The sequence below is a fragment of the Salvelinus alpinus genome, chromosome 31 (genome assembly GCF_045679555.1).
Source record: "Salvelinus alpinus chromosome 31, SLU_Salpinus.1, whole genome shotgun sequence".
Classification (NCBI taxonomy): Eukaryota; Metazoa; Chordata; class Actinopteri; order Salmoniformes; family Salmonidae; genus Salvelinus; species Salvelinus alpinus.
The window spans coordinates 21729543-21754629 of NC_092116.1; the positions used below are offsets into that span (position 1 = coordinate 21729543).

Consider the following 25087-nt stretch of genomic DNA (forward strand, 5'->3'; position numbering starts at 1 on the left):
GTTAAGGCTGTGAGGAGAGACTACCAAACTATGTTTCTTCAACTGGTTTGTTAGTGTTGGGTCTTTTCAATGACTATTTGATTGATTGATTTTGTTATCCTTCTCTTCCATATATGCTATACTTTTGTATTCAAGTGTACAAACGTTTTGTTTGTGATCATGAGTTAACGCAATATGACGTTGGTTAGGTATAGTGTGTAAAATGTGTAATGTGTTTGTCTGAATAATATGCCTGTAGCTTTAATTCACGGTTTGCACCTCCGTCACTCGCTCACGTCGTTGCTTTTGTTATCAATGTTCTACAGATGCCGTAGCCATATTGATCCCCAACGTAGATTGATGCACAGTCATACTGAACGGGGGGTAATGACTGTTTCATCCAAATTACACTATAGTGGCTTGGAAATACGATGCCAATGCTAAAGTAGGCAAATGATTAGTAGGAAACAACTTTGCCATCATTATGATGTTGCCAAATTGACTTTAGAGAGACAACAATGTTGCCATTAACTAGCAAGTTTGTAAAAAATTGCTAGCAATGCTAACATTAGCAAGCTAAAATGTGGTGCTGTCCCCTTAATCTTAGCTAGCTAGCTAAAGTTATATTGCATCTAAAGCCAATCTGGTAACATCCCAATGATGACAAAAGGTTTTCCTATTTATTATGTGCCTCCTTTTGAGATGTCATTGTGTTTCAAAGCCACTGTGATGCACTTTTGATGAAATCTTCATTAGCGGCAATTGACAATGTATTGAGTAGAACACTCAGTCGGGCATTAGTCCTAAAACAAATGTTCAAAACAATAGTGACAAAAAATGTCATCCATGATGACGTTATTCACGATGAATGAAAGTATTCCACGAAATAGAGATGTAGGTTATCGGCCTTATTATTTTGTCATGAATTTATAGATTGTGTATTTTTGAATGCAATATGCACTACTAGCCTATGCCTCTAACTCAATACAATACAATGAGGGTTGGGTTGTCACGTTCTGACCTTAGTTCCTTTTTTATGTCTTTATTTTAGTTTGGTCAGGGCGTGAGTTGGGGTGGGCATTCTATGTTGTTTTCCTTTGTTTTGTTCTGTATGTCATATTTCTATGTGTTTGGCCTAGTATGGTTCTCAATCAGAGGCAGGTGTCAGTCATTGTCTCTGATTGGGAGCAATATTTAGGTAGCCTGTTATCTATTGTGTTTTGTGGGTGATTGTTTCCTGTGTCTGTGTTTGCACCATACGGGACTGTTTCGATTTTCGTTTGTTCATTCACTTTGTTATTTTTGTAGTGTTCAGTTTTTATATTAAAATGGACACTTACCACGCTGCACATTGGTCCGATATCTCTTACTCCTCGTCAGAAGAAGAGGAAAACAGTTACATGGGTTCAGTTACAATAACTTACAAATATATGTATAATTAAGTATAAAAGTAATTCTAAGCTAGTCAAAGTTGGGACCCAACAGTATTTAAATCATGTTATTGTACAATATGCAGTAAGCTATTAGATAGCCTGTCAGCCATGTAGCGAGGTTAGTCTGCCTAACATCCTCAGATAGCAGCTAGCTATCTGTCTCTCTCATTGTCTGGTTTCATGGGTCTCATAGGAACTCTCCATATCCAAATTTAAAAGGATATTGAACCCATTGAATCGATATCTACAGTAATTTGTCTAACTGGGAGTTATGCAGTACTCATACCATACTACTAACCCGGTGCTACAAAATATATACTACATTATATTGGGAGAGGTATGTATTACAGAATATACACTACATTATATTGGGAGAGGTATGTACTACAGAATATACACTACATTATATTGGGAGAGGTATGTACTACAGAATATACACTACATTATATTGGGAGAGGTATGTACTACAGAATATATACTACATTATATTGGGAGAGGTATGTACTACAGAATATATACTACATTATATTGGGAGAGGTATGTACTACAGAATATATACTACATTATATTGGGAGAGGTATGTACTACAGAATATATACTACATTATATTGGGAGAGGTACACTGCTGTTCAGAAGTTTGGGGTCACTTTCAAATGTCCTTGTTTTTGAAAGAAAAGCAAATTTTTTGTCCATTTAAAATCACATCAAATTGATCAGAAATACAGTGTAGACATTGTCAATGTTGAAAATGACTATTGTAGCTGGAAACGGCTGATTTTTAATGGGAGATCTGCATAGGCGTACAGAGGCCCATTATCAGCAACCATCACTGCTGTGTTCCAATGGCACGTTGTGTTAGCTAATCCAAGTTGATAATTTTAAAAGGCTAATTGTTCATTAGAAAACCCTTTTGCAATTATGTTAGCACAGATGAAAACTGTTGTTCTGATTAAAGAAGCAATACAACTGGCCTTCTTTAGACTAGTTGAGTATCTGGATCATCAGCATTTGTGCATTTGATTACAGGCTCAAAATGGCCAGAAAAAAAGTAATTTCTTCTGAAACTCGTCAGTCTATTCTTGATCTGAGACATAAAGGCTATTCCATGCAAGAAATTGCCAAGAAACTGAAGATCTTGTACAACGCTGTGCACTACTCCAGTCACAGAACAGCGCAAACTGGCTCTAACCAGAATAGAAAGAGGAGTGGGAGGCCCCGGTGCACAACTGAGCAAGAGGACAAGTACATTAGAGTGTCTAGTTTGCAAAGTTGCAGAGTTGCAAAAAAAAAGCCATATCTCAGACTGGCCAATAAAAAGAAAAGATTAAGATGGGCAAAATAACATATATACTGGACAGGGGAACTCTGCCTAGAAGGCCAGCATCCCAGAGTCGCCTCTTCAATGTTGATGTTGAGACTGGTGTTTTGCGGGTACTATTTAATGAAGCTGCCTGTTGAAGACTTGTGAGGTGTCTGTTTCTCAAACTAGACACTCTAATGTACTTGTCCTCTTGCTCAGTTGTGCACCGGGCCTCCCACTCCTCTTTCTATTCTGGTTAGAGCCAGTTTGCGCTGTTCTGTGACTGGAGTAGTGCACAGCGTTGTACAAGATCTTCAGTTTCTTGGCAATTTCTTGCATGGAATAGCCTTCATTTCTCAGAACAAGAATAGACTGATGTTATTTGTGTTAAAAGTTATTTGTTTCTAGCCATTTTGAGCCTGTAATCGAACGCACAATTGCTGATGTGCCAGATACTCAACTGGTCTGAAGAAGGCCAGTTTTATTACTCGTTAATCAGAACAAGAGTTTTCAGCTGTGCTAACATAATTGCAAAAGTGTTTTCTAATGATCAATTAGCCTTTTAAAATGATCTACTTGGATTAGCTAACACAACGTGCCATTGAAACACAGGAGTGATGGTTGCTGATAATGGGCCTCTGCACGCCTATGTAGATATTCCATTTTTTTTTTTTAAAGTTTCCAGCTACAGGAGCCATTTCCAACATTAACAATGTCTACACTGTATTTCTGATCAATTTGATGTTATTTTAATGGACAAAAAATGGGCTTTTCTTTCAAAAACAAGGACATTTCTAAGTGACCCCAAACTTTTGAACGGTAGTGTAAATATATGTTTTTTTCATGTGTTTTTTAAGTGTCATCTTACATATGCAGTTTTAAGCCCAAAATATACTATGTTTACATTTTTTAAGGAAATGCTTGTTCTGTTTGTGGTTCAATGTTTGCATGCTATGTGGTTACAGGTATTGGACTTCAATTGTACTTACACCATTTGTACCTGTGTTATTATATTAAAACTGGAAGGAAGCCATTCAACTCAAATACCTGTATTGCTTGGGATCAGAAGATGTTGTCATGGGGGTCATACTTTGCATTCAAAGTGACATAAACCAATGTACAGTATTAACATTTTAGTAAAATAGGCAGGCACAGTGTATTTGCAGTGTAGCTAAACATTGTTACATATAGTTACTACTGTAATAATATATGTTTCCAGTTTGTGTACTTGAACAATCAATGCACAAAAATGCACAAATGTTTTTACAAGTGTATTTACTGTGACTTTATCCCTCTAGACCAGCAGCAGTTAAACACCAAATCCATCAACAAAACCTGACTAGACAACTATGCAGAGGGAGTGAAATACTCCACAGAGAAAGGGGGGAGAGAGAGAGAGAAAGTGGAGCGAAACAGGAAGGGGCTGATCGTCTGAACGAAAGGGGGGAGCGACAGAGGAGAGGAGGAGAGGGACAGAAGACAGTAGAAGGGTATGATGGGAAAGGAGAGAAAGGAGAGAGGGCGAGGGGCAGACAGAGAGGCACAGAGAGGGGAGACACGAGGGAGAAGAAAATGAGGGAGACGGGAGAATAGAGAGGGGGCTTATAGAAACCCAGAGAGAGAACAGGGGAAGACACAAAGAACCAGGGTGGTATAGAGGTATAGGCAGGCAGAAAGAAAGTAGAGAGAGAGTTAGATAAGTTTTTCTTTTTGCAAGGCAGAAATGAGTGGGGGGGAGAAGGGGGCGAGAGAGGGAGAGAGAGAGTACGTGAGAAAGGGGCAGAGGGAGAGAGTGTGAGGCAGAGAGAGAGAGAGAGAGAGAGAGAGAGAGGGGAAGAGAGAGGGGCAGAGGGGTAAAGGGGGGATGTTGACAAAGCAGAGAGAGTCTAGTTGAACAAAGAGAACGTGGAGAGAATGAGCCGGGTGCAACATCAAAGGGATTTTTCAGGCCTGGTTACCGGGACAACAGACATTTGCATGCGATTAGCTTTTTACATCATATTAAGAAGGGGAGGGGGGAGTAGGGGGGAGAGAGGGGGGAGGGAGGAAAGGGGGGGCAGGGAGCTATAGATCATACAGGGTGAGTGAGAGAACAAGATGGTGTGGGTAAAAAAAGAGAGAGAGAGAGAGAGAGAGAGAGAGAGAGAGAGAGAGAGAGAGAGAGAGAGAGAGAGAGAGAGAGAGAGAGAGAGAGAGAGGCAGAAACGTTGGTCATCTCCTGTGGTTAAACTGATTTATAGACTGCCAACAGACAGAACCGTTTTTAAACCAGCATGCATGATTTATGCCATCAACACTTGGGTTGCATCTGAAAAGGCACACTTTTCCCTATGTAGTGCACTATATTTGACCAGGGCCCATAGAGATCTGGTCAAAAATAGTGCACTATATAGGGATTAGGATGCTATTTGGGACGCAGCCCCAGAGAGATACGGTATATGCTAAAAGACATGTCAGCATTGATAAACATCACTGCCATAGACAGTCTGACTGGCCAACGACCCAAACAATGCTCTGAGATAGGAAAAAGCACTATACTGTAAACCTGTATGCTGCATACTGTAATACACATGTGCACACACACACACACAACCTGTTCATGGTACACAAATCCAGACATTAACCCAATAATCAAACATCTTCCCTTCTCACTATACCTCCATTCTTTCTCTCCTCTCCATCACCACTTCTCTCTCATATATCTCTCCATCTCTCTTTCTCTCTCCGCCATCTCTCTGTCTCTCCATCAATCCCTTCCTTCTCCCCCTCCCTCCATCTCTCCCTTTCTCCCTCTCTCTATCTGATTCTTATTTTCTTCACCTCCATTTCCCACCCTCTCTCCCTCCCTTTTTCTCTCTATCCCTCTTTCTCCTCTCCCTCCTTCTGTCTCTCTGTCCCATGTTGCCAGTGTGTGTGATGCCTCAGTGCCCTCAGTATTGTGGCTGGCTGCATTATGCCGGTGGGCGTCACTCTGCCCGTTGTCACGGCAGCATTGTGATGGGGGGGGGGGGGTATTACAGTATCAATACCCTTCCACTGCAACAAAAGGACAGCAGCCACAGCCACATATATCACTGCACCTCTGCACTCCTTCTCTCATCCCTTGTTCCGTCTCTCTTTCTCCTTTTCTCACCCCTGCCTTCCTCCATACTGCACGTCAATTCCCCCCACCTAGCAATTGATTTCCTTCCATCTCCCCTCTAAATATGTACATATTGATCCTCCATCCCTCTCCCTCCTTTCTCTCTTTTTTTATTCTCGTTTTTTACTTCAGCATCTATCAGATTTCATTCTCTCCATCCAGACCTCCCCTCCACCCCTCATTCCTTATCTAACTTCATCTCTCTCTCTTTCTCCTCCTCCCACCTTCTTTCCCTCATCTCTCATTTCATCACCCCTCCATCCATTCTCTCTCTCTCACTCTTTCGCTCTCTCTTCCCCGCCTGTATTTTTTTGTTTGTCTTGTCTCAGTCACTCTCTGCATATTAATTGGTGTGTTTCTTCTGCAGCGGAGAAAACAATCAAAGTATCTCACACACACACACACACACACACACACACACACACACACACACACACACACACACACACACACACACACACACACACACACACACACACACATACACACAAAATCAAAGCATCAGGGGTGGGTGATGATGCCATTGTGGCAGACACAAACATGTACACATATGCCGTGAACGCACACACCCACGTAGGACTATACAAAATAGACACACAATCACACAGACACAATACAGACACACATATGCCGTGACTGTACACACACACACACCTACACACACAGTCACGTCCATTCATACAACAAATACAAGTGTACTGCACATATGCCAATCACAGTCAAACACAATAGATGGCAAGATGATAGTAGATTATCATAGACAGGTGCACCGTCTCTAGTAAATATATATAAATGTATAACTCGTATTACTATTATAGATCATTGCGATGACTGTGATATCTGGTTGTTTTACCTACACCTTAGTTGAATACACTAGATAGAGCGTCTGCTAAATGACCAAAATGTAAATGTCAATTATTTTTTATATAATATTTTACAATCAAGAGCAGGTTTCATTCATGTATATACTGAAGTTCCCTCTTGGAACACATAAGTAATAATATTCTATCCTATTCCATTATCTTCTATTCTATAGGTTTGTGAGAAAATAAGAGGGCTGTGTGATAAGAGCAGGAGAAATGACATGGTCAGGATGCTATTTACAGTAGCAGGCCACTAGACCTAAAGGGGACATCAGGTGAATGAAATACGAATGAAAATACTCCTGTGTGTGCATGTGTGAGCGCGTGTGTGTGCACGTGTGTGTGTGTGTGTGTGTGTGTGTGTGTGTGTGTGTGCTTAGGGGGTGATGAGGGATAAAGTTCAACCTCACCATTGAACGTCATCTTGACTCCTGTCTTTTAAATATAGGTATTATTACACTGTTATAGATAGTAGCAGAGAACTTACCCCAGTACCTGTTTTTATTGATAGGCATGATAATAAAACATCTCAGACAGATGTTGAAGTCGCTGCCTACCGGCCTCCCCGTGCAGGTATGCTCTTAGAGAGGTGCATTGTGATGGAGTGGCCTGTTAAAGGCAATGCACCTGCGCCTCCAGGAGCGCGAGCCCACGTGGGGTGAAGTTGCTTTTACCCACGTGTTGTGCTTCGGTGTGATTTAGAATAGAAGCATGATTCAGAGAAATTCCGAGTTTAACGTGAAACTTCCGATTGGAATGATGATGAAAACTAGTAATAGCCATACTTTTGGGTGGGAAACTTTTTTTTCAATTCATAGTGAAAGACACTTGTTAGTCACTTACACAATGAGTAAACCAAAACAGTTCTAAAACAGTGATAACCATACAAATCTTCTTTCAACTTGTGTAACTCTAAAACCACACGCTTCCGGGGTGGGTTATCAAAACAACATTTGGATACATCGCGTCAAACACATACTTTATAACATTTACGCACTTCGATAAGACACTTTCCCCAAAACTTATGTAGGCTATTTTTATATATATGCTGTGAAATAGAGACCACTTGATAGTGGTGCTATAATGTGTCGTTATTTTGGGCTGCAGCTGAACTGTCGCCCGCGTGTCAATGTTCTAAAATGGTGCTGTGAGATTATAATTACATTTGCAACCTACATCACTCTCCCTCCCTCTCTCATCGCTCCCCTCTCTCTCTCTCTTTCTCTATCTTATTCTCTCACTCACTCACTACTGCACAATAAATGGATCTTTGGAAAAAATGCGAGAGAGAGGGAGAAAGGGAGGAGAAGAGGGTGAGCTAAGGGAGGGGGGAAACGGCGTATGCTTGTATACAACAACCCTGATTTCCATTTTTTCCCCCAACTCGTAATGTATTTAATTCAAGTGAAACGTAATCATGACGTGTCGTGTCATTAATCCGCCCGCCGCCTTTCCCGTAAGTACATAGAGTCTTACTTTCATCATAAATATCTAGTTAATTTACAATATATACTATCCACACGTTTACATGTGCACTTTTATATAGGGTGGTATGGAGCTGCGGTTGTGTAGCACTATAGTAAAACCTCTCAAAAATTGTTGTATTTATCGCGAATGTTGTTGTCTTCATGAACAACAAATATGTGGCGACGACTTTTTTTGTGGGGGGGGGCACATTCGGGTAATCATTCTATAACGTTAGTTGCTGTGATTGAAGCTTATTACGTCCATTTTTATCTTAGCATTTTGTTTACACCTTGCAGTTTCCATGCGTTAGTATAGTGGGTGGATTGTTGAGAGTGATTGGCGTGTTGTACTCTGTGTGGTGTGGTGTGTGTGTGTGCTGCATGTATGTTGCAGCACTTCGGCACTTTACTGTGTCATGTATGAGGCCGGTGTTGTATATGCGCGCGTGGCCGACTGTGCATGCGATAGCCCTATAAGCTACGGTATATCATGATGGAATAGTTTCAGCTATAACTTGGGGCCTAAAATGTCCTACTTGCAATGCCGGATAACATGTTCGCCTACACTGTAAATTACTTTATTATGTTTGAAGTGCACTAAAAGTCCACTTAAAGTGAACGCACAAGTGTAGCCTATTAAAGCCTATAAATTGTACAACTTTGATTAAGTTCTATATTTGATGTATTGCTCTAAGTAGGCCTATTAAAATCGTACTCTAAATGGCAATTGCATTCAACCATGCATGCGCATCGAGTTTGGTTCACATTAAAACATAAAAACGCAGTTTTGCCAAAAATAAATTGCATATCAGGATCAAGCAGCATATATTTGATTCGCGTCTTAACGCTCGAGAACCTTTGATCTTCGCGGACATATTTTTTGGTTAACTACATGTTCCAGTGTGATTTACAAAGCTGCAACGCGAGTACATTCCATTCAGAGACATTAAGACAGGTTTATTATTTTGTTGGAGACACATTGCGTACGGCACATTTTTTAAATGACCAGTTTAACCAAATGTAGGTAGCATCTATGTGTGCAGGCTAGGCTACACCTATCCAACTCTACCAAACGTTTTTTTTTAAATATCGTCCTCCCACTAGCCTACTACTATATTTACTTGGACGGTTCGTAGGCTATACTATTACAACCGGTAAACTTGTTCTAGCCTCACCTCTCATGAGTACGAGCTTCACTGTAGCTATTGTCTACCTTTCACCTTCTTCGGACTAGTTATTTCGCAAGAAAGTAGCAAGTGTGTTGCGTGCAACATTGTATCACATTCTGAAAACGCAAGTTGATATAAGATAGGCGATTCTTTTCTGTAGCCTGCCGTACGTGAGCTAGACAAAATGTGAGAAGGTCTGATTTAGTTTTAGGGTGATGGAGGGGGGAGATTGGCAGCGAAATTCAAGATGAAATCCATGATGGCACTTTTCTCGTCCCCCGATCCCTCGTCGCAACACTCATGTCTTATATCTCCTCCCTTTCAATCTTTTGTTATAGAAAATGTAGGAACAAAATGGATGAAGCATGGGGGAGAGATAGATAGGCTACATGACAAACAGAGAATAGACAACGACCGTGACTCCTCAACGGTTTTGAGATTTAAAACAATCTCGTTACTATGTTCACTTAGAGGATTTTAAAATCATATTTTACAAGCTTAATGTCTGGAGACCAGCTGCGAACGGGGCGCGTTTTTTTGGGGGGGTGGGACATTACGTATTTAGGCTGTGCACCCGCGCATTGTTTATTGATAGTTATTTATTTCATTATTGTGGCTTTTTAATTGAGATGGCCGCGAGAGAGAAGGCAGGGGGAAAGAACGACTGAAAATGGTTGCACGTTATTGACGCACATCATCATACAGGGCGAGGAGGAAATTCCTCTCCAGATAAGAGGCAGACGTGTCATCTGCGGTGACCGGAGTAGCACAAGACACTCCGGTCGCAGCCGTTTCAAATCCCACAGCCACAGAACAATGTCCCGTTTTCACCCTACCTACAATAGTTGTATTCCACACTGAAACTATTGTAATGTGATATAAGGTAGACTAACAGGCTACTGTAACCCATTCCCTTCCTGTCCATTTTGACATTTTCAGCTTGTAGTTTTTGATTTCCCCCTCAATCAAACTATGTAGATGAATTTATAAACATGCTTCTGCAACCTATAATGTATTTTATCCTTTCACATTTCTATACTTTTTGGAGAAGTGTCAGTTTGAGGGAACGAGTGTGTCATCTTTAGATGCTGTTATAAATCTAGATAGAATATTGGGGAATGGATTCAATGGGAAGGTGACTTTTTACCGTCTTGAAGCCTACATTAAAGAGATTCTGCAGAACGTTTGTATACATTTCAGCCAGTAGTTCTGAAAGTAACTCCAGAGCCAAAAGTGGTACCTGAAAATGTTGTACTACGTTACATCAAAGCTAGCTAGCACAGTGGATCTGGGCCGATTCCTGCTGAGAGTCGGGGCACTCGGCTGAGAGTCAGACTCTGCCGACGTCATGTGGCCCGAGTCTGGGCCGCCTTCGGCAGTATTACTTATGGCTAGGATGCGGGGATTGACCTCAGGCCGATTCTGGTGTGAGTTATCTGGCCCAAATGTATTACTTGGGGCTCCGGCCGATTCCGGTGAGAGTTATCAGGCCCAAATGTATATATTACTTGGGGCTCGGGCCGATTCCGGTGTGAGTTATCTTGCCCAAATGTATTACCTGGGTCTTGGGCCGATTGGGGCTACTCTCTGGCAGATGATTACACGGGCTGCTTTATATAATTAACATTTCATTATTTATTTTTCCATATTTTCTCATTGTTTCTATGATCAAAAAATACAATTAACATTTAAACAAAATTCTTTAAGAGTCCTGTGTAGTATTTTGATACTTTGTACAAGTCAATTAATAAGCATTAAAAACTTTGTGAGTGACGCAGCAGTCTAAGACACTGCATCGCAGTGCAAACTGCGTTGCTACAGATGCTGGTTCAAGACCCATGCCTGCCGCGACCGGGAGACCCATGAGGCGACTGACAATTGGCACAGAGTCGTCCGAGTTAGGGGAGGGTTTGGCCGGCCGGGATATCCTTGTCACATGCGCTATAGTGACTCCTGTGGTGAGCCAGGCACATGCACGCTGACACCTTCACCAGGTGTTTGGTGTTTCCTCTGACACAAAATGTTTTTTCTGTGGATGGGTATAATTTGTATGTATAAAATGTAAAATAGTAATATTTAAAATTACTACATCGGGTAATTTTGTATACATTTATTTATATTTGCATCGGGCCGCTTCTGGGGGGATTCTGGTAAAATGCCGGCAAAGTCGGCTGAATTCCGGTAGACGGAAACGGCCCGATGTACTTATGCCAATTCTGAGCAGTCATTCATTTTGATTCCGGGCCGAGCCCAACACCCGATTCCGGCCCGATTCATTCAGTTCCAGCCCCCCGGAAGAGGGCCGATTCCTCATTGCTAGCTGGGATATGTGCAGATATGTGCACCATGTCATTACTCTCTCGTTCTGCTGTATGTGCTAGCAATCAGTCAAATGGCAAGGGGCTGAAGCTGATTGGCTAGAACTTGAATTTGCTAGAGGTCTGGCCCATATGGGGAAAAATGGAGGGACAGCTTCCAGAAAAACTGTCACTTTCAAACTAGGGATTTCGTGACTAATTGAGAGAAGACTGTAATTCTGCTCATAGATTATGCATGTATGAACTACACATTTGACACATCCAGCCCAAAGCGAGAGGTTTAAAAGATACTTAGTAGTCGTCAAAGTTCCCGGAGCATGTACTTAATGCAGTGTATCTCCTCAGAACAGCACTTTAGGGGTGCTATATCTAGATGCTCTCTCTCTCTCTCTCTCTCTCTCTCTCTCTCTCTCTCTCTCTCTCTCTCTCTCTCTCTCTCTCTCTCTCTCTCTCTCTCTCTCTCTCTCTCTCTCTCTCTCTCTCGGAGCGTCCCAATCAAGTGCCTGATTTAATTGGGTCATGAAGGGTCTGTGGGATAGATAGACAAACACCTGCTCGGCCTCCTTAGTGACATTTAAATCACTTACAAGCAATAATTTTTAGCCCTTCACCAAGTTTAGAGTAGCGTATTCCATCAACATTTTCAGCTCTCAAACCTTGTAAATGTTTTTGTAGCATACTAAGAAACCGTAATGGTGCAAGTAGACCTCTTAGAGTTAGAATTTCATAAGTTCTGAGATAACACATCCGAGAGAGAAAGTAACTAGTAATTACACTGTAATTAAGTTAATCTTAACTGTAGCCTCTACGCACCACATAACTGATGACTAAGTGTGGTGAGCGAAATATATGCTTGCGTACCAAATGGCACCCTATGTGGTAATAGGGAATAGGGTACCCTTTGGGATCCAATCTTTAAGTCAGTGTATGTTCCCCTGTTATAGGGGACATTAATTACAAGGGGCTCCCGAGTGGCACAGGCGTCTTAAGGCACTGTATCTCAGTGCTAGAGGCGTCACTACAGACCCTGGTTCGATTCCAGGCTGTATCACAACCGGCCGTGATTGGGAGTCCCATAGGGCAGCGCACAATTAGCCCAGAGTTGTCCGGGTTAGGGTTTGGCTGGGTTAGGCCGTCATTGTAAATAAGAATTTGTTCTTAACTGACTTGCCTTGTTAAATAAAGGTTAAATAAATACAAATAAACTTACTATAAGCTAGAGGCCAGCTTGCTGCTTGACCACCCAGTCTCCCAGACAGTGTCAATATTCATGATGTAATGGAATCTGTCTGGTCTAGCAGGCCAGTGGGGCTCAAGCTACCAGTTGATTCAGCTGAAAGACACACACATTCATGTTACAGAAGATGTAACACTTGTAACACATAAAAGTTACAAGGACACTTTTGAGGTTAGATTGGCCTAATTGCTATAGTTTTATGAAGCGTTATGTCTTGATAGAGATGTGATCTGCACATTTGAAGTCTTGAGTGATAGACTCATCTATGGAATGTCTGCTAAGGAATCTGAGGTTTTTAATGCACACTAACATCTGCTTACAGCATTACACTTCCAGTTCATACTCAGTCTACATGTTACTTCTGCATAATCGTATGTCCCTTTGCATACTTCCCTTCATCTGGATGACAACTATAAAGAGGAAAAGGAGAAGAGGCAAGAACAGGGTCCTGTCCAGTAGACATAAATGTTAGCTTTTTTCGGTTGAAAAAACTTTTTCTACGTTGTGTCCTGCTGATCACCACCCAGTGGAAGGGGAAAGACCGAGTGAGATGAGGGGAGGAGGTGAAGAGGAGTAGAAGAGGAGGTGAGAGGAGGAGGTGAAGAGGAGGCCAAGGGGCAAGAATCAGAAGACTGAGTCAGAGAAGTCAGATATCCCCCCATCACAAAGAAGGAGGGAGGGTAATGAAAGAGTCCGATACAGATAGTTAGAGGGAGGGAGTAAAAAGGAGAGAGGGGGTTCAGGGAAAGGTGAAATACAGGAAATGAATCCCGTCTGTGGGGAAGTTTTTCCGCGTGACCACGGCGATAAAAAACACATCAGGCTCTGAGTTACTGTACCACACAGAGAGAACACACATACACACACACTTTCACTAACACATACACACTTAAACACATACGCCCTCAGACAGACACTCTTTCACACTAACACACACTTAGACACAGGATCGATCACACACACCCTTAAAAACATCGGCCCTCACACACGTACTCTTCATTCCAAGACACATGTAAGCTTTAATGACACACGCACACTTACAAATGCAGGTACAAAAACGTACCCACTTAAGAATACAGGCCCTCAAAAGTCTTCCACATGGGCCTTTATGCAATACAGCACACACACACACTCTATCACACACGCGCACCGACATACTTTGACAATAACGTGTACCCAAAGGCCATTAAGAAACTAGATGCAGAAGTCTCATACAACCCCTTTATCAAACATCTATCCATAGAAATCCTGATTCTCAGCTGCCTTCAGTAAACATGATGAGCCTCTAGACAATATTATAAATACATTAGAATCCACACCCTCGTATGAAGAATCGTAACGGCCATGTACGAACTTGCCTGAGCGGTGTCCAGCTCACAACCACAAATACAGTACCAGTCAAAAGTTTGGACACACCTACTCATTCAAGGGTTCAAGAAAAACATTTGAATGAGTAGGTGTACTTTATACATAGTTACATTTGTACATTCTTTCTGCACTGAGATATAGTCTTTCAAATACACATACTGAGTTGTTAACACGCTGTACCTACACAGTCGTAGTGATATGAGCACATTACATCTTTGATACTTGCATACATGTACTGTATATGGCCCAAACACTTGTCAAGCTGTACAATAAAATGAGTTCATTCACAGTAGTGATTTAAATATTTTACTGTATTGTGTGCGTCTGCCTGATACTAGGGAAAACATGAGTATAATTTTAAGCTTTCACAACTCTTGTAATCAGTCAGTTAGTGTATGCTTTATTACGGTTCCATTGGGATAATCTGCAATCCGATCAAGCACACATTCCTCATTCCTCAACAGAACAATTCAACAGACATTCATATGATAATGCCATCACATCAGACCATACGAACACACACACAGACACACCGTCCACCATCTATCTCCACACCACCACAATGAATAGCCACCTACAACAAAACCCCAGTTAACTATCTACATGACTCTTTTTTCATATTTGAAAAGGACAAATCACATCACCATCAAATCACCATCTGATCTTTTAATTCAGTTATGGTTCATTATCTTTCTCTGTCTCTCTTTCTCTTCTAACTCCCTCCTCTCTCTCTATCTCTCTCTTTCACTGTCTACCTCTTCCCTTCTTTCTCTCCTCGCCATTTTGGCAGGCCCCAATCTACCAGCTGATATCAGCATTCCCTGGCACCATGCCAACTGGCTCCGCCGCAGGACAGAAAGACAGAGGGAGTGAGAGAATGAAAGAAAATTAGTGAATAATAGAAGGAGGAGGGAGCGAGAGAGAGAATGAGAGAGAAAGAGAGGGGGATGGGAGGAGAATGGAATCACAATGAGGGAGGGAAACGGAGAAAGAAAGAAAGAGAGATGGGGAAAAGAAGGAACAACAATGGTGGATTAAGGAGAGAAGGGGGAGAAGGAAGAGAGAGAGTATGATTGATACGGTGTGATAACCCTGTTTGTTATGGCGGAGCTAAAATGTCAACTGGCTTTTTGTGGTCCTGGCCCGCTGACACACACACTCACACAGTATATATGAACACACAGACGTACAGAGCGTACACAAACCTACACACACAGACTGTTTAGCCATAATGATGATGACCTTGTATACGACCGTGTGTTTCAAGTGCTTCTTCTCTGATCTGTTACTAAAGTTGCGGGTGAAAACATGTCTGACATATAATTGGTGTCTGTTCTTGTAAACATTCAAATGCAGTGGGTTGTGTTATTTGTGTGGTTGTATGTGTTCAGATTTGTGTGTGTGGTTGGTTGTGATTCTGTAGGCTCAGATGTGTGTGTGTGTCTGTGTGAGTGTGTGTTCATTACTGAATAATACCTGTGCGTCAATCTAAGTAACATAATAAAAATTAAAAACCAGTCCATTTTTTGCATGGGCTGCATCTTAATCCACCACATCCGTCTTTGTCGGCCTTCCACATCTCTGGTTGAAGGTGGACAAATGCTTATGCTTCTAGATCTGACAGTGCAGCAGTATCTAACAGGTAATATCTAACAATTCCACCACAAAACCTAATACACACAATCTAGTAAAGGAATGGGATAAGAATATATAAGTATAAAATATATGGATGAGCAGTGACAGAGCGGCTAAGATGCAATAGATAGTAAAGAATAGATAGTGAAGGATACAGTATACATTATATACATATGAGATGAGTAATGCGAGATATGTAAACATTCTTCAAGTGGCATTATTAAAGTGACTAGTGTTCCATTTATTAAAGTGGCCAAATATATAAAGTCTGTAGGTAGGCAGCCGCCTCTCTGTGCTAGTGGTGGTTGTTTAACAATCTGATGGCCTTGAGATAGAAGCTGTTTTTCAATCTCTCTGTCCCAGCTTTGATGCACCTGTACTGACCTCGCCTTCTGGATGGAAGCGGGGTGAACAGGCAGTGGCTCGGGTGGTTATTGTCCTTGATGATCTTTTTGCCTTCCTGTGACATCGGATGCTGTAGGTGTCCTGGAGGGCAGGTAGTTTGCCCCCGGTGATGTGTTGTGCAGACCGCACCACCCTCTGGAGAGCCCTGCAGTTGAGGGCGGTGCAGTTGCCGTATCAGGCGGTGATACTGCCCGACAGGATGCTCTCAATTGTGCACCTGTAAAAGTTAGTGATTGTTTTCGGTGACAAGCCAAATTTTTTCAGATTCCTGAGGTTGAAGAGGCCCTGTTGCGCCTTCTTCACCACACTGTCTGTATGCGTGACCATTTCAGTTTGTCAGTGATATGTAAACTGAGGAACGTAAAACTTTACACCTTCTTCACTGCTGTCCCGTCAATGTGGATGGGGGGGTGCTCCCTTTGCTGTTTCCTGAAGTCCACGATCATCTCCTTTGTTTTGTTGACGTTGAGTGAGAGGTTATTTTCCTGACACCACACTCCGAGGGCCCTCACCTCCTCCCTGTAGGCTGTCTCGTCGTTGTTGGTAATCAAGCCTACCACTGTTGTGTCATCTGAAAACTTGCTGATTGAGTTGGAGGCGTGGATGGCCACACAGTCGTGGGTGAACAGGGAGTACAGGAGAGGGCTGAGAACGCACCCTTGTGGGCCCCAGTGTTGAGGATCAGCGGAGTGGAGATGTTGTTTCCTACCTTCACCACCTGGGGGCGGCCAGTCAGAAAGTCCAGGACCCATTTGCACAGGGCGGGGTCGAGTCCCAGGATCTCGAGCTTAATGATGAGTTTGGAGGGTACTATGTTGTTGAATGCTGAGCTGTAGTCAATGAACAGCATTCTTACATAGGTATTCCTCTTGTCCAGATGGGTTAGGGCAGTTTGCAGTGTTATGGCGATTGTATCGTCTGTGTACCTTTTGGGGCGGTATGCAAATTGAAGTGGATCTAGGGTAACAGGTGGAGTGAAGGTTATATGATCCTTGACTAGTCTCTCAAAGCACTTCATGATGACAGAAGTGAGTGCTACGGGGCGATAGTCATTTAATTCAGTTACCTTAGCTTTCTTGGGTACAGGAACAATGGTGGCCCTCTTGAAGCATGTGGGGACAGCAGACTGGGATAGGGATTGATTGAATATGTCCGTAAACACACCAGCCAGCTGGTCTGCGCATGCTCTGAGGACGTGGCTAGGGATGCCGTCTGGGCCGGCAGCCTTGCGAGGGTTAACACATTTAAATGTTTTACGATCACTCTATGGAAAGAGACTCTCACGAACACAATGGTGTTCTCTATACGAGCCCCACAGTGTCACGGGACTCGTCTGAATGTAACCGGTACCGTTTTTAATTTTTATTATGGAAGTATGGAGGTCGTTTTGTGCCCACCCCCCGAAAAAAGGGGTTGAATGTGTGTCCAAAAAACAAAAATATTTCCTGAGCTTTATTTTATCTCCTAGATATAGGAAATACACTTCAAAACCTTATTCCTTATGATTTATTTTTGACTGTCTGTTTTGCCATTTATGCCATCAGTGCATTTCTATAGTAGTAAATGTCAAATTCAATATTTTATCAAATAATGTTTCAAATTAAAATATATGTTTTAATACTTACAGGGGTCCTAAAATTCTAAATCAAATTGCTAAATGATCATTGGTATGACCATCCTAAAACAATTCCATATGTTAGTTAAAGTAGGCTTAGACTTTTAAAGGTTAAGCTGCTACTGTATGAGTACAGAGGAAGGGTGTGTGGGGAAGTCAAAACATCTCGCGCCCATCCTGTTTGGGACAGTCCGTGTCCTGTGGTGCGCTTAGCTCACACACACAACACACACGCCGTGAAATGAAAACACGCACACACACACACACACACACCCCCATTCATATACACAGACATCAAACATATGGTTAAGTTAACATCAAACAGGTGATCAACTGTTACACATTTAAGCACACACACACCTGTAAAAAAGAGAGATAGACAGACTGACGCATGTACGCGCACACACACACACACACACACACACACCACATGGATGAACAATATGTTATTTTTTTCGGTATAATGGAATATGCAGCAGGAGGAGTTATAATGTAAAATATGTGTGTTTTAACATATTTTTTCAACATATGTGATAACATATTGACTGTGTGTGTTTCTCAGAGCACTAAAGGAGGCCCCCTCTGCCAAGACACTGAAGCATGGCATAGCATCACACATACTACTGGTGAGTTCTGTACAGAACACCGGAAGAATTATCACTGAATCATCACAGTGAATTATTGTAAAGTTGGTTTATGTGTAAATGAATCCCAAAAGGGATGGGTTGCCAACTAGCAATTTAACACGAAAATAAAATGTCATTCATTCGCTCTCCATACTCTCCAGCAATGAAGCAGTATGAGAACAAACTGTTCGTCATTGCCTTGCATCATGTAATTTAAATATCCAGATATGGATAGTGTTAAGGACTGCCACTCTGATACCCTTTCCTGTACTTTCTTTCTGAAGATGTAAAATCATACAAATCAAGTCCTTTCCTTGTTGATCTTTAATGACAATTTGACATTTTTCTCTCAATCTGATACTGCCATGTCATCACCTGACTCTCTCTCTCTCTCTCTCTCTCTCTCTCTCTCTCTCTCTCTCTCTCTCTCTCTCTCTCTCTCTCTCTCTCTCTCTCAGAGAATGGATTCTCCTCCTGAGTGTGTATTGGCTCTGTCCTGTGAGCCGCCCCAGTCACCCCCTACACTACCATCTCTGGACCACAGTCCCCTGGCCTCCCTTCACACTTGCTCCCAACTCTCCCCTTTACACAGCCTCCTGGACCTGCCTGTCCCCTTCAGTCCCACAGCCCTGTCCCACACCCCGACCTCCGACACCCCAGACACCACCCCCTACTCCCCCCTCTCCCCCTTCCCCCTCAATCACCACAATGAAGAAGAGGAGGGTGAAGAGAGGTTGTCAGGCCCTCTGTCCCCCACCCCAGCCATTGCTCTCTTCCCGGGGGGTCTTCGGGAGGTGTGTAGCCCCTCTCTGGAGAGCTCTCCTCCATCCACTCCGACATCGTCAGCCCCTCTCTCAGGGTTCGGGGCCCTGGAGCTGGCTCTGTCCTCCGGGCAGCAGGGTGCCACCTGTAGTGATGAGCTGGACCTCCAGCTCTTCCATAACGACGGGGGGAGTCTGTCAGGATCGATTCCTGGGATGGTGGGTGTTTCTGGGGGTGTGGCTGGGCTCAAGTTCCCCTGCTTGGTGTGTGGGAAGAAGTTCCGCTTTCAGAGTATCCTGTCGCTGCACGCCCGCGCTCACAGTCTAGACAGGGACCGCCGCGCCTCAGCTCTGTACCGGACCGGTACCGCGTCAGGTAGCATCATTGGGATGGGGTCCAAGCCACATCTCAAGACCCACCAGAACCACAAGGATGTCGGGCAGAACCACTACAGCCCCCGCCAGAGCCCCCCGCTGTCTGGATCTCTCACCCAGGGCCTTAGAGGGGAGGACAGGGACGGTGAAGCCCTAGAGGAGGCTCTGCAGATGGATCACCAGACCCTCCAGCAGTTCCTGATGGATGACTGCACACAGCTGACCCCTCTGCTGACCGAGGAGGTGCCCCTCCCTCTCTCTCTCACTTCCCCCTACTCCTCCTGCGGCCTGGGTGGTGTGGGTCCCATCATCTTGGAAAAAGCTACCGCCGTCGCAGCGCCCGCGTTCCGCTGCCATGCCTGCAAAGGTAAATTCCGCACCGCCTCGGAGCTGTCTCGCCACGTCCGGATCCTCCACAACCCATACAAGTGCACCCTGTGTCCCTTCTCGGCCAGCCAGGAAGAGCGCCTCGCCGCACACCTCCAGGACTGCCACCCCTCCCTGTCCTCCCTGTCCCTCTCCCCACCTGTGGAACTCCCCACCCTGCCCCCCTACACCCCCAGACACCCTCCTATTGTAACCACCACTACCATCATCGCCACCCCCATTCCAGACGCCCCCCTGCCAACCCCCACTATCACCCCAACCACAGCCCCGGCCCCAGGGGCATCCCCTCTGCCTGCCTTCTGCTGTGAGACATGCGGCCAGCGCTTTACCCAGTCCTGGTTCCTGAAGGGCCACATGAGGAAGCACAAGGACTCTCTGGACCACAAGTGTCAGGTGTGCGGGCGTGGCTTCAAGGAGCCCTGGTTCCTCAAGAACCACATGAAGGTGTGTGACCTAGTGTGTGTGTGTGTGTCAGCATATTCTGTAATAGCAGGTGTCAAACTATAGAAGATGTGTTGTGACTTTTAAACTTTGTTACAGGTGCACCTCAACAAGCTGGGCCTGAAGGCTGGTCTGGTGGGGCAGGTGGCCCCTGGCGTCGGGGCTGAACAAGGAGGGCCCAAAGGCTCAGTCACCAACCAGGGCCTCAACGCTCTCTACTCCAGCCTCCTGCTGGCCCGTGGTGGGGGCGGAGGTGGTGGTGGTGGAGGGGGGAGAGGCGGGCGAGGAAGGGGCGACCGGGACGGCGCCGGAGTCTCTAGTAAATCTGCCATCTTAGGCTACCTGGGGTTGCCTAGCGACGGCGGCGCCAGCTGCATGGAACGACTCCAGGCAGTGGCTCAGGTTGCGGAGATGGGGAACGGTAACGGGGGAGGAGGAAGAGGAGGAGGAGGAAGAGAGACAACAGATGGAGGAGACCAGATAGCCATGTGGCAGTTTGTAGCTCGTAGCCTGGTAGCAGCTCAACAGGCCCAGCAGCAGCAGCACCGAGCCCCATCCAGGAGCACCGTGGTGGGAGAATCTGAGCAGGTCAGGGCCTACCTTGGAGGTCTGGATCCCCGGGAGGAGCCGCCGTCCTCCGGAGCCCCATGGGAGTGCCCCGACTGTGGGAAGCTGTTCCGGAGCCTGCAGCAGGTGGTGGCGCACGCCCGCGTCCACGTCCAGCGGCCCCAGAAGAGCCACGGTCACCCTCCGCGCCACGCCGGGGGAGGAGAGGAGGATGGAGGGGGGAGCCGGGGTGCGGAAGGACGAGGAGGAGGGAGAGGAAGTAGTACTGAAAGGAGACAGGAGTCCAAACTTCAAAGTGGATCTCAGCATCAGCATCAACTAGCAGTCGTCGGAGGGTTCCACTCAGTGATGTCACAGTTCCAAGGTACGGTGACATGACTTCACCCCAACAAAACGTCTCCAATATGTCTTCCGTTTGTTTTACATTTTCATTAGAGAAAAATAGGACTCAAATAAAAAGCTTGTAGAAAGAGTGGGTGAGTGTAGATGCTAGCAACTCAATTAGCTATCAATATCACTCGCTAAATTTCTTCCATTGTCAAATCTCTGATCCGTCTTTCTTATTCTCCCTCCCTTCCTCTCTCTCCCTTTTTCTCCCTCTCTCTCTCCGATATCTATCCTCCATTCTTCCCTCTCTTGCTCTCTCTTTCCCCCTCCCTTCTTCTCTTGCTCTCCCCCTCTTTCTCTCTCTCTCTTTCTCTGTCCCGTCCTCTCACTCTCTCTCTCCCCCTTCCCCGCCCTCCCCCCATCCTCTCCCTCCCTCTCTCTCTCTCCAGGAGAGAATGGTCTGTCTGGCTCTTCGTCAGGCTCTTCGGTGAGCTCTAGGGAGCGTGTGCGAGGCACGGGGGTGAAAGACTGCCCCTATTGCAGTAAAGCTTTCCGCTCTTCCCATCACCTTAAAGTGCATCTGAGAGTTCACACAGGTGAGCCTGCCACTAGCCCCCCCCCCCCCCCCCCCCCCCCACCACCACCAACCAACTCACCTAACAATGGCTGGATCTCAAATCAACCCCTAGTCCCTAAACCCTACACTCTAGGGCCTAGGACGCTTATGCGTATCTATCCAACCTAGGGCCTAGGCACTCCTGTAGATCTGAGATGATTGGATAAGATACAGTATAAGCGTTATGGTAATAACTTTATCTCACTTTCTGATTGGCTGTGTGGAAATGTCACCATATCGCTTCCACCTGTTCAATGAGATCTCAAAATTGCTTAGAAGTAAGGGGCTAGACATCCTTTTGGATTTCAGATAAATAATAACTAACAATACAATCTACTCTAGCACACTAAACTTCAACTAACCTTAACTAACCCTAACCCTATATCGGGGACTTAACATCTAATTAACTGCATACACCATTCATTAAATTCCTACTATTAAAGTTGCTGATTCTTAGACACAATCCTCTGCTCTGTCTGTTCAAATTCATTTGGTAAATAATTATACTTCAGTAAATTGCCACTAGCAGTATTTACTTTCAACACTTCCGTTTGAGTCTGATGGGGTATTACATGGAACGTCCTCCTTGTCACTCTAGTAGGGGCTCTCGAGTGGCGCAGCGGTCTAAGACACTGCATCTCAGTGTAAGAGGTGTCACTGCAGCCCATGGGTTGAATCCAGGCTGCATCACATCTGGCCGTGATCAGGAGTCCGATAGGGCGGCGCAAAATTGGCCCAGTGTCTCCGGGGTAGGCCGTCATTGTAAATAAGAATTTGTTCAAAACTGACTTGCCTACTAGTTAAGTACAATTGAAGCCAGTCAGGGTTCTAGATTGTGATGGAGTACTGCCATCTGTTGTTTGAAATGTGTAACTACAACCTCATTTAATACTTTAATATCCATATAGTCTCCTCTCATGTACTCTATTGGTTCTTTTTTAATGAACCTAATGCAATGGTCAATCGAAGCGCTGGGCGGTAGCGCTATAGGTTCGGGGGTGTGTAAGAAATATTTTTTTTATTTTCACAAAGCACAATTATCGGCGCAGATGCTGGTGTTGCCACGTAAGGGTTGTGCTTTTCATGAGAAAACAAGTTGTGGGTGTGTCGAGGCCTTGCCGATCAGAAAGTGCTCCATGGCTGAATATGTGGTTGCTTCAAGTTGTGTATTTACGGTCTTTTACATATTGACTTGGAATCAACTCTAATTCCAATGTTAGTCCATTATAGTTAGTTAAACAGCTTACAGACAAAATTGCAAAATGTAGACCTATCCCGTCTTTGCTAAATATGTTATTTTGAATCTGTTTGCAGTCCACATTGTTCTAAGTATTTGCATGGCTTCAATGTGGATATATATTTTCAATATATAATTTGATTTACACAACATGCCTACCACTTTGAAGATGCAAAATATTTTTTATTGTGAAACAAACAAGAAATAATACAAAAAAACGGAAAACTTGAGCATGCATAACTGTTCACCCCCCCAAAGTCAAAACATTGTAGAGCCACCTTTTGCAGCAATTACAGCTGCAAGTCTCTATAAACTTGGCACATCGAGCCACTGGGATTTTTGCCCATTCTTCAAGGCAAAACTGCTCCAGCTCCTTCAAGTTGAATGGGTTTTGCTGGTGTACAGCAATCTTTAAGTCATACCACAGAATCTCAATTGGATTTTTCTATTTATTCAACTAGGCAAGTCAGTTAAGAAGAAATTCTTATTTTCAATGATGGCCTAGGAACAGTGGGTTAACTGCCTTGTTCAGGGGCAGAAAGACAGATTTTGACCTTGTCAGCTCGAGGATTCAATCTTGCAACCTTTCAGTTTATTAGTCCAACACTCTAACCACTAGGCTACCGGCCACCCCAAAGCCCAGAATGAGGCCATTCCAAGACATTTAAATGTTTCCCCTTAAACCACTCCAGTGTTGCTTTAGTAGTATGCTTCAGGTCGTTGTCATGCTGGAAGGTGAACCTCCGTCCAGTCTCAAATCTCTGGAAGACTGAAACAGAATTCCCTCAAGAATTTCCCTGTATTTAGCGTCATCCATCGTTCCTTCAATTCTGACCAGTTTCCCAGTCCCTGTCAATGATAAACATCCCCACAGCATGATGCTGCCACCACCATGCTTCACTGTGGGGATGGTGTTCTCTGGGTGATGAGAGGTGTTGGGTTTGCGCCAGACATAGCGTTTTCCTTGATTGCCAAAAATTCTAAATTGTATTCTCATCTGACCAGAGTACCTTTCATATGTTTGGGAGTCTACCACATGCCTTTTGGCGAACACCAAACGTGTTTGATTATTTTTGTCTTTAAGTGGTCTTTTTTCTCGCCACTTTTCCGTAAAGCCCAGCTCTGTGGAGTGTTCCAAGGGGGATGAAGGTAGGCTAGTGTTGGGCCAGTAACTGAAAGGTTGCTAGATCAAATCCCTGAGCTGACAATGTAAAAATCTTCTGTTCTGCCCCTGAACAAGGCAGTTATCCCACTGTTCCTAAGCAGTCATTGTAAATAAGATGTTGTTCTTAACTGACTTGCCTAGTTAAATAAAGGTAAAACAAAAGTCAAAAGCTGAATAGGCTGTTTTTCTGCTGTCGAGATTCAGGACATAACCAACTGTGTTACCACTAGAACCAGCTTTTGGTTGGGCTTAAAATATCTCTACCAACCCTGCCTGAAATTAGCACTTTGGATCATGTGTTTAAGGACACGCCTAAAATATTTCCTCCCATCTGAGAGCAAGAGTGCTGACATAAGACAGGTAAATTGTCAAACCTGGCGTTAGGGCTGGAAAATGCCAGTGCATCAGTTTTTACATGACGAAATTGCAAACTAACGTGCATTTGACACTAGTGTCACCTTAACGGCAGCCAAAAATAGTGCCCTAAAGCAGAGATCTGGGCTTCAAGGTCCGCAGAATTGTTGTTTTTCCTTTCTCTGTGGAAAGAAACAGACTGTCCATAGTGAAGTTTGGGCAAATGCCAGATGGGCTGCTCCATCTTTAGTTCAGTGGTCTTTTCTAAATGTGGGTTTTTGAGCAGAATTATAATTATACA

The 25087-nt window shown here is 44.1% G+C and overlaps 1 protein-coding gene across 7 annotated transcripts in view; it reads left to right on the plus strand.

The window, feature by feature from the left end:
- LOC139561163 (zinc finger protein 219-like) overlaps positions 1-25087 on the plus strand; it is a 72740-nt gene that overhangs the window by 40383 nt on the left and 7270 nt on the right. For 5 of the 7 annotated variants that reach the window (XM_071378078.1, XM_071378080.1, XM_071378077.1 and 2 more), the window contains 4 exons: positions 18493-18556; positions 19015-20523; positions 20620-21451; positions 21864-22010. In XM_071378078.1, the coding sequence (XP_071234179.1) occupies positions 19018-20523; positions 20620-21451; positions 21864-22010 (2485 nt within the window). In that variant the 5' untranslated portion in view covers positions 18493-18556; positions 19015-19017. Of the gene's footprint in view, positions 1-7959; positions 8174-18492; positions 18557-19014; positions 20524-20619; positions 21452-21863; positions 22011-25087 lie in introns of those variants that run through there. The other 2 variants (XM_071378082.1, XM_071378083.1) reach the window with 2 other exon arrangements.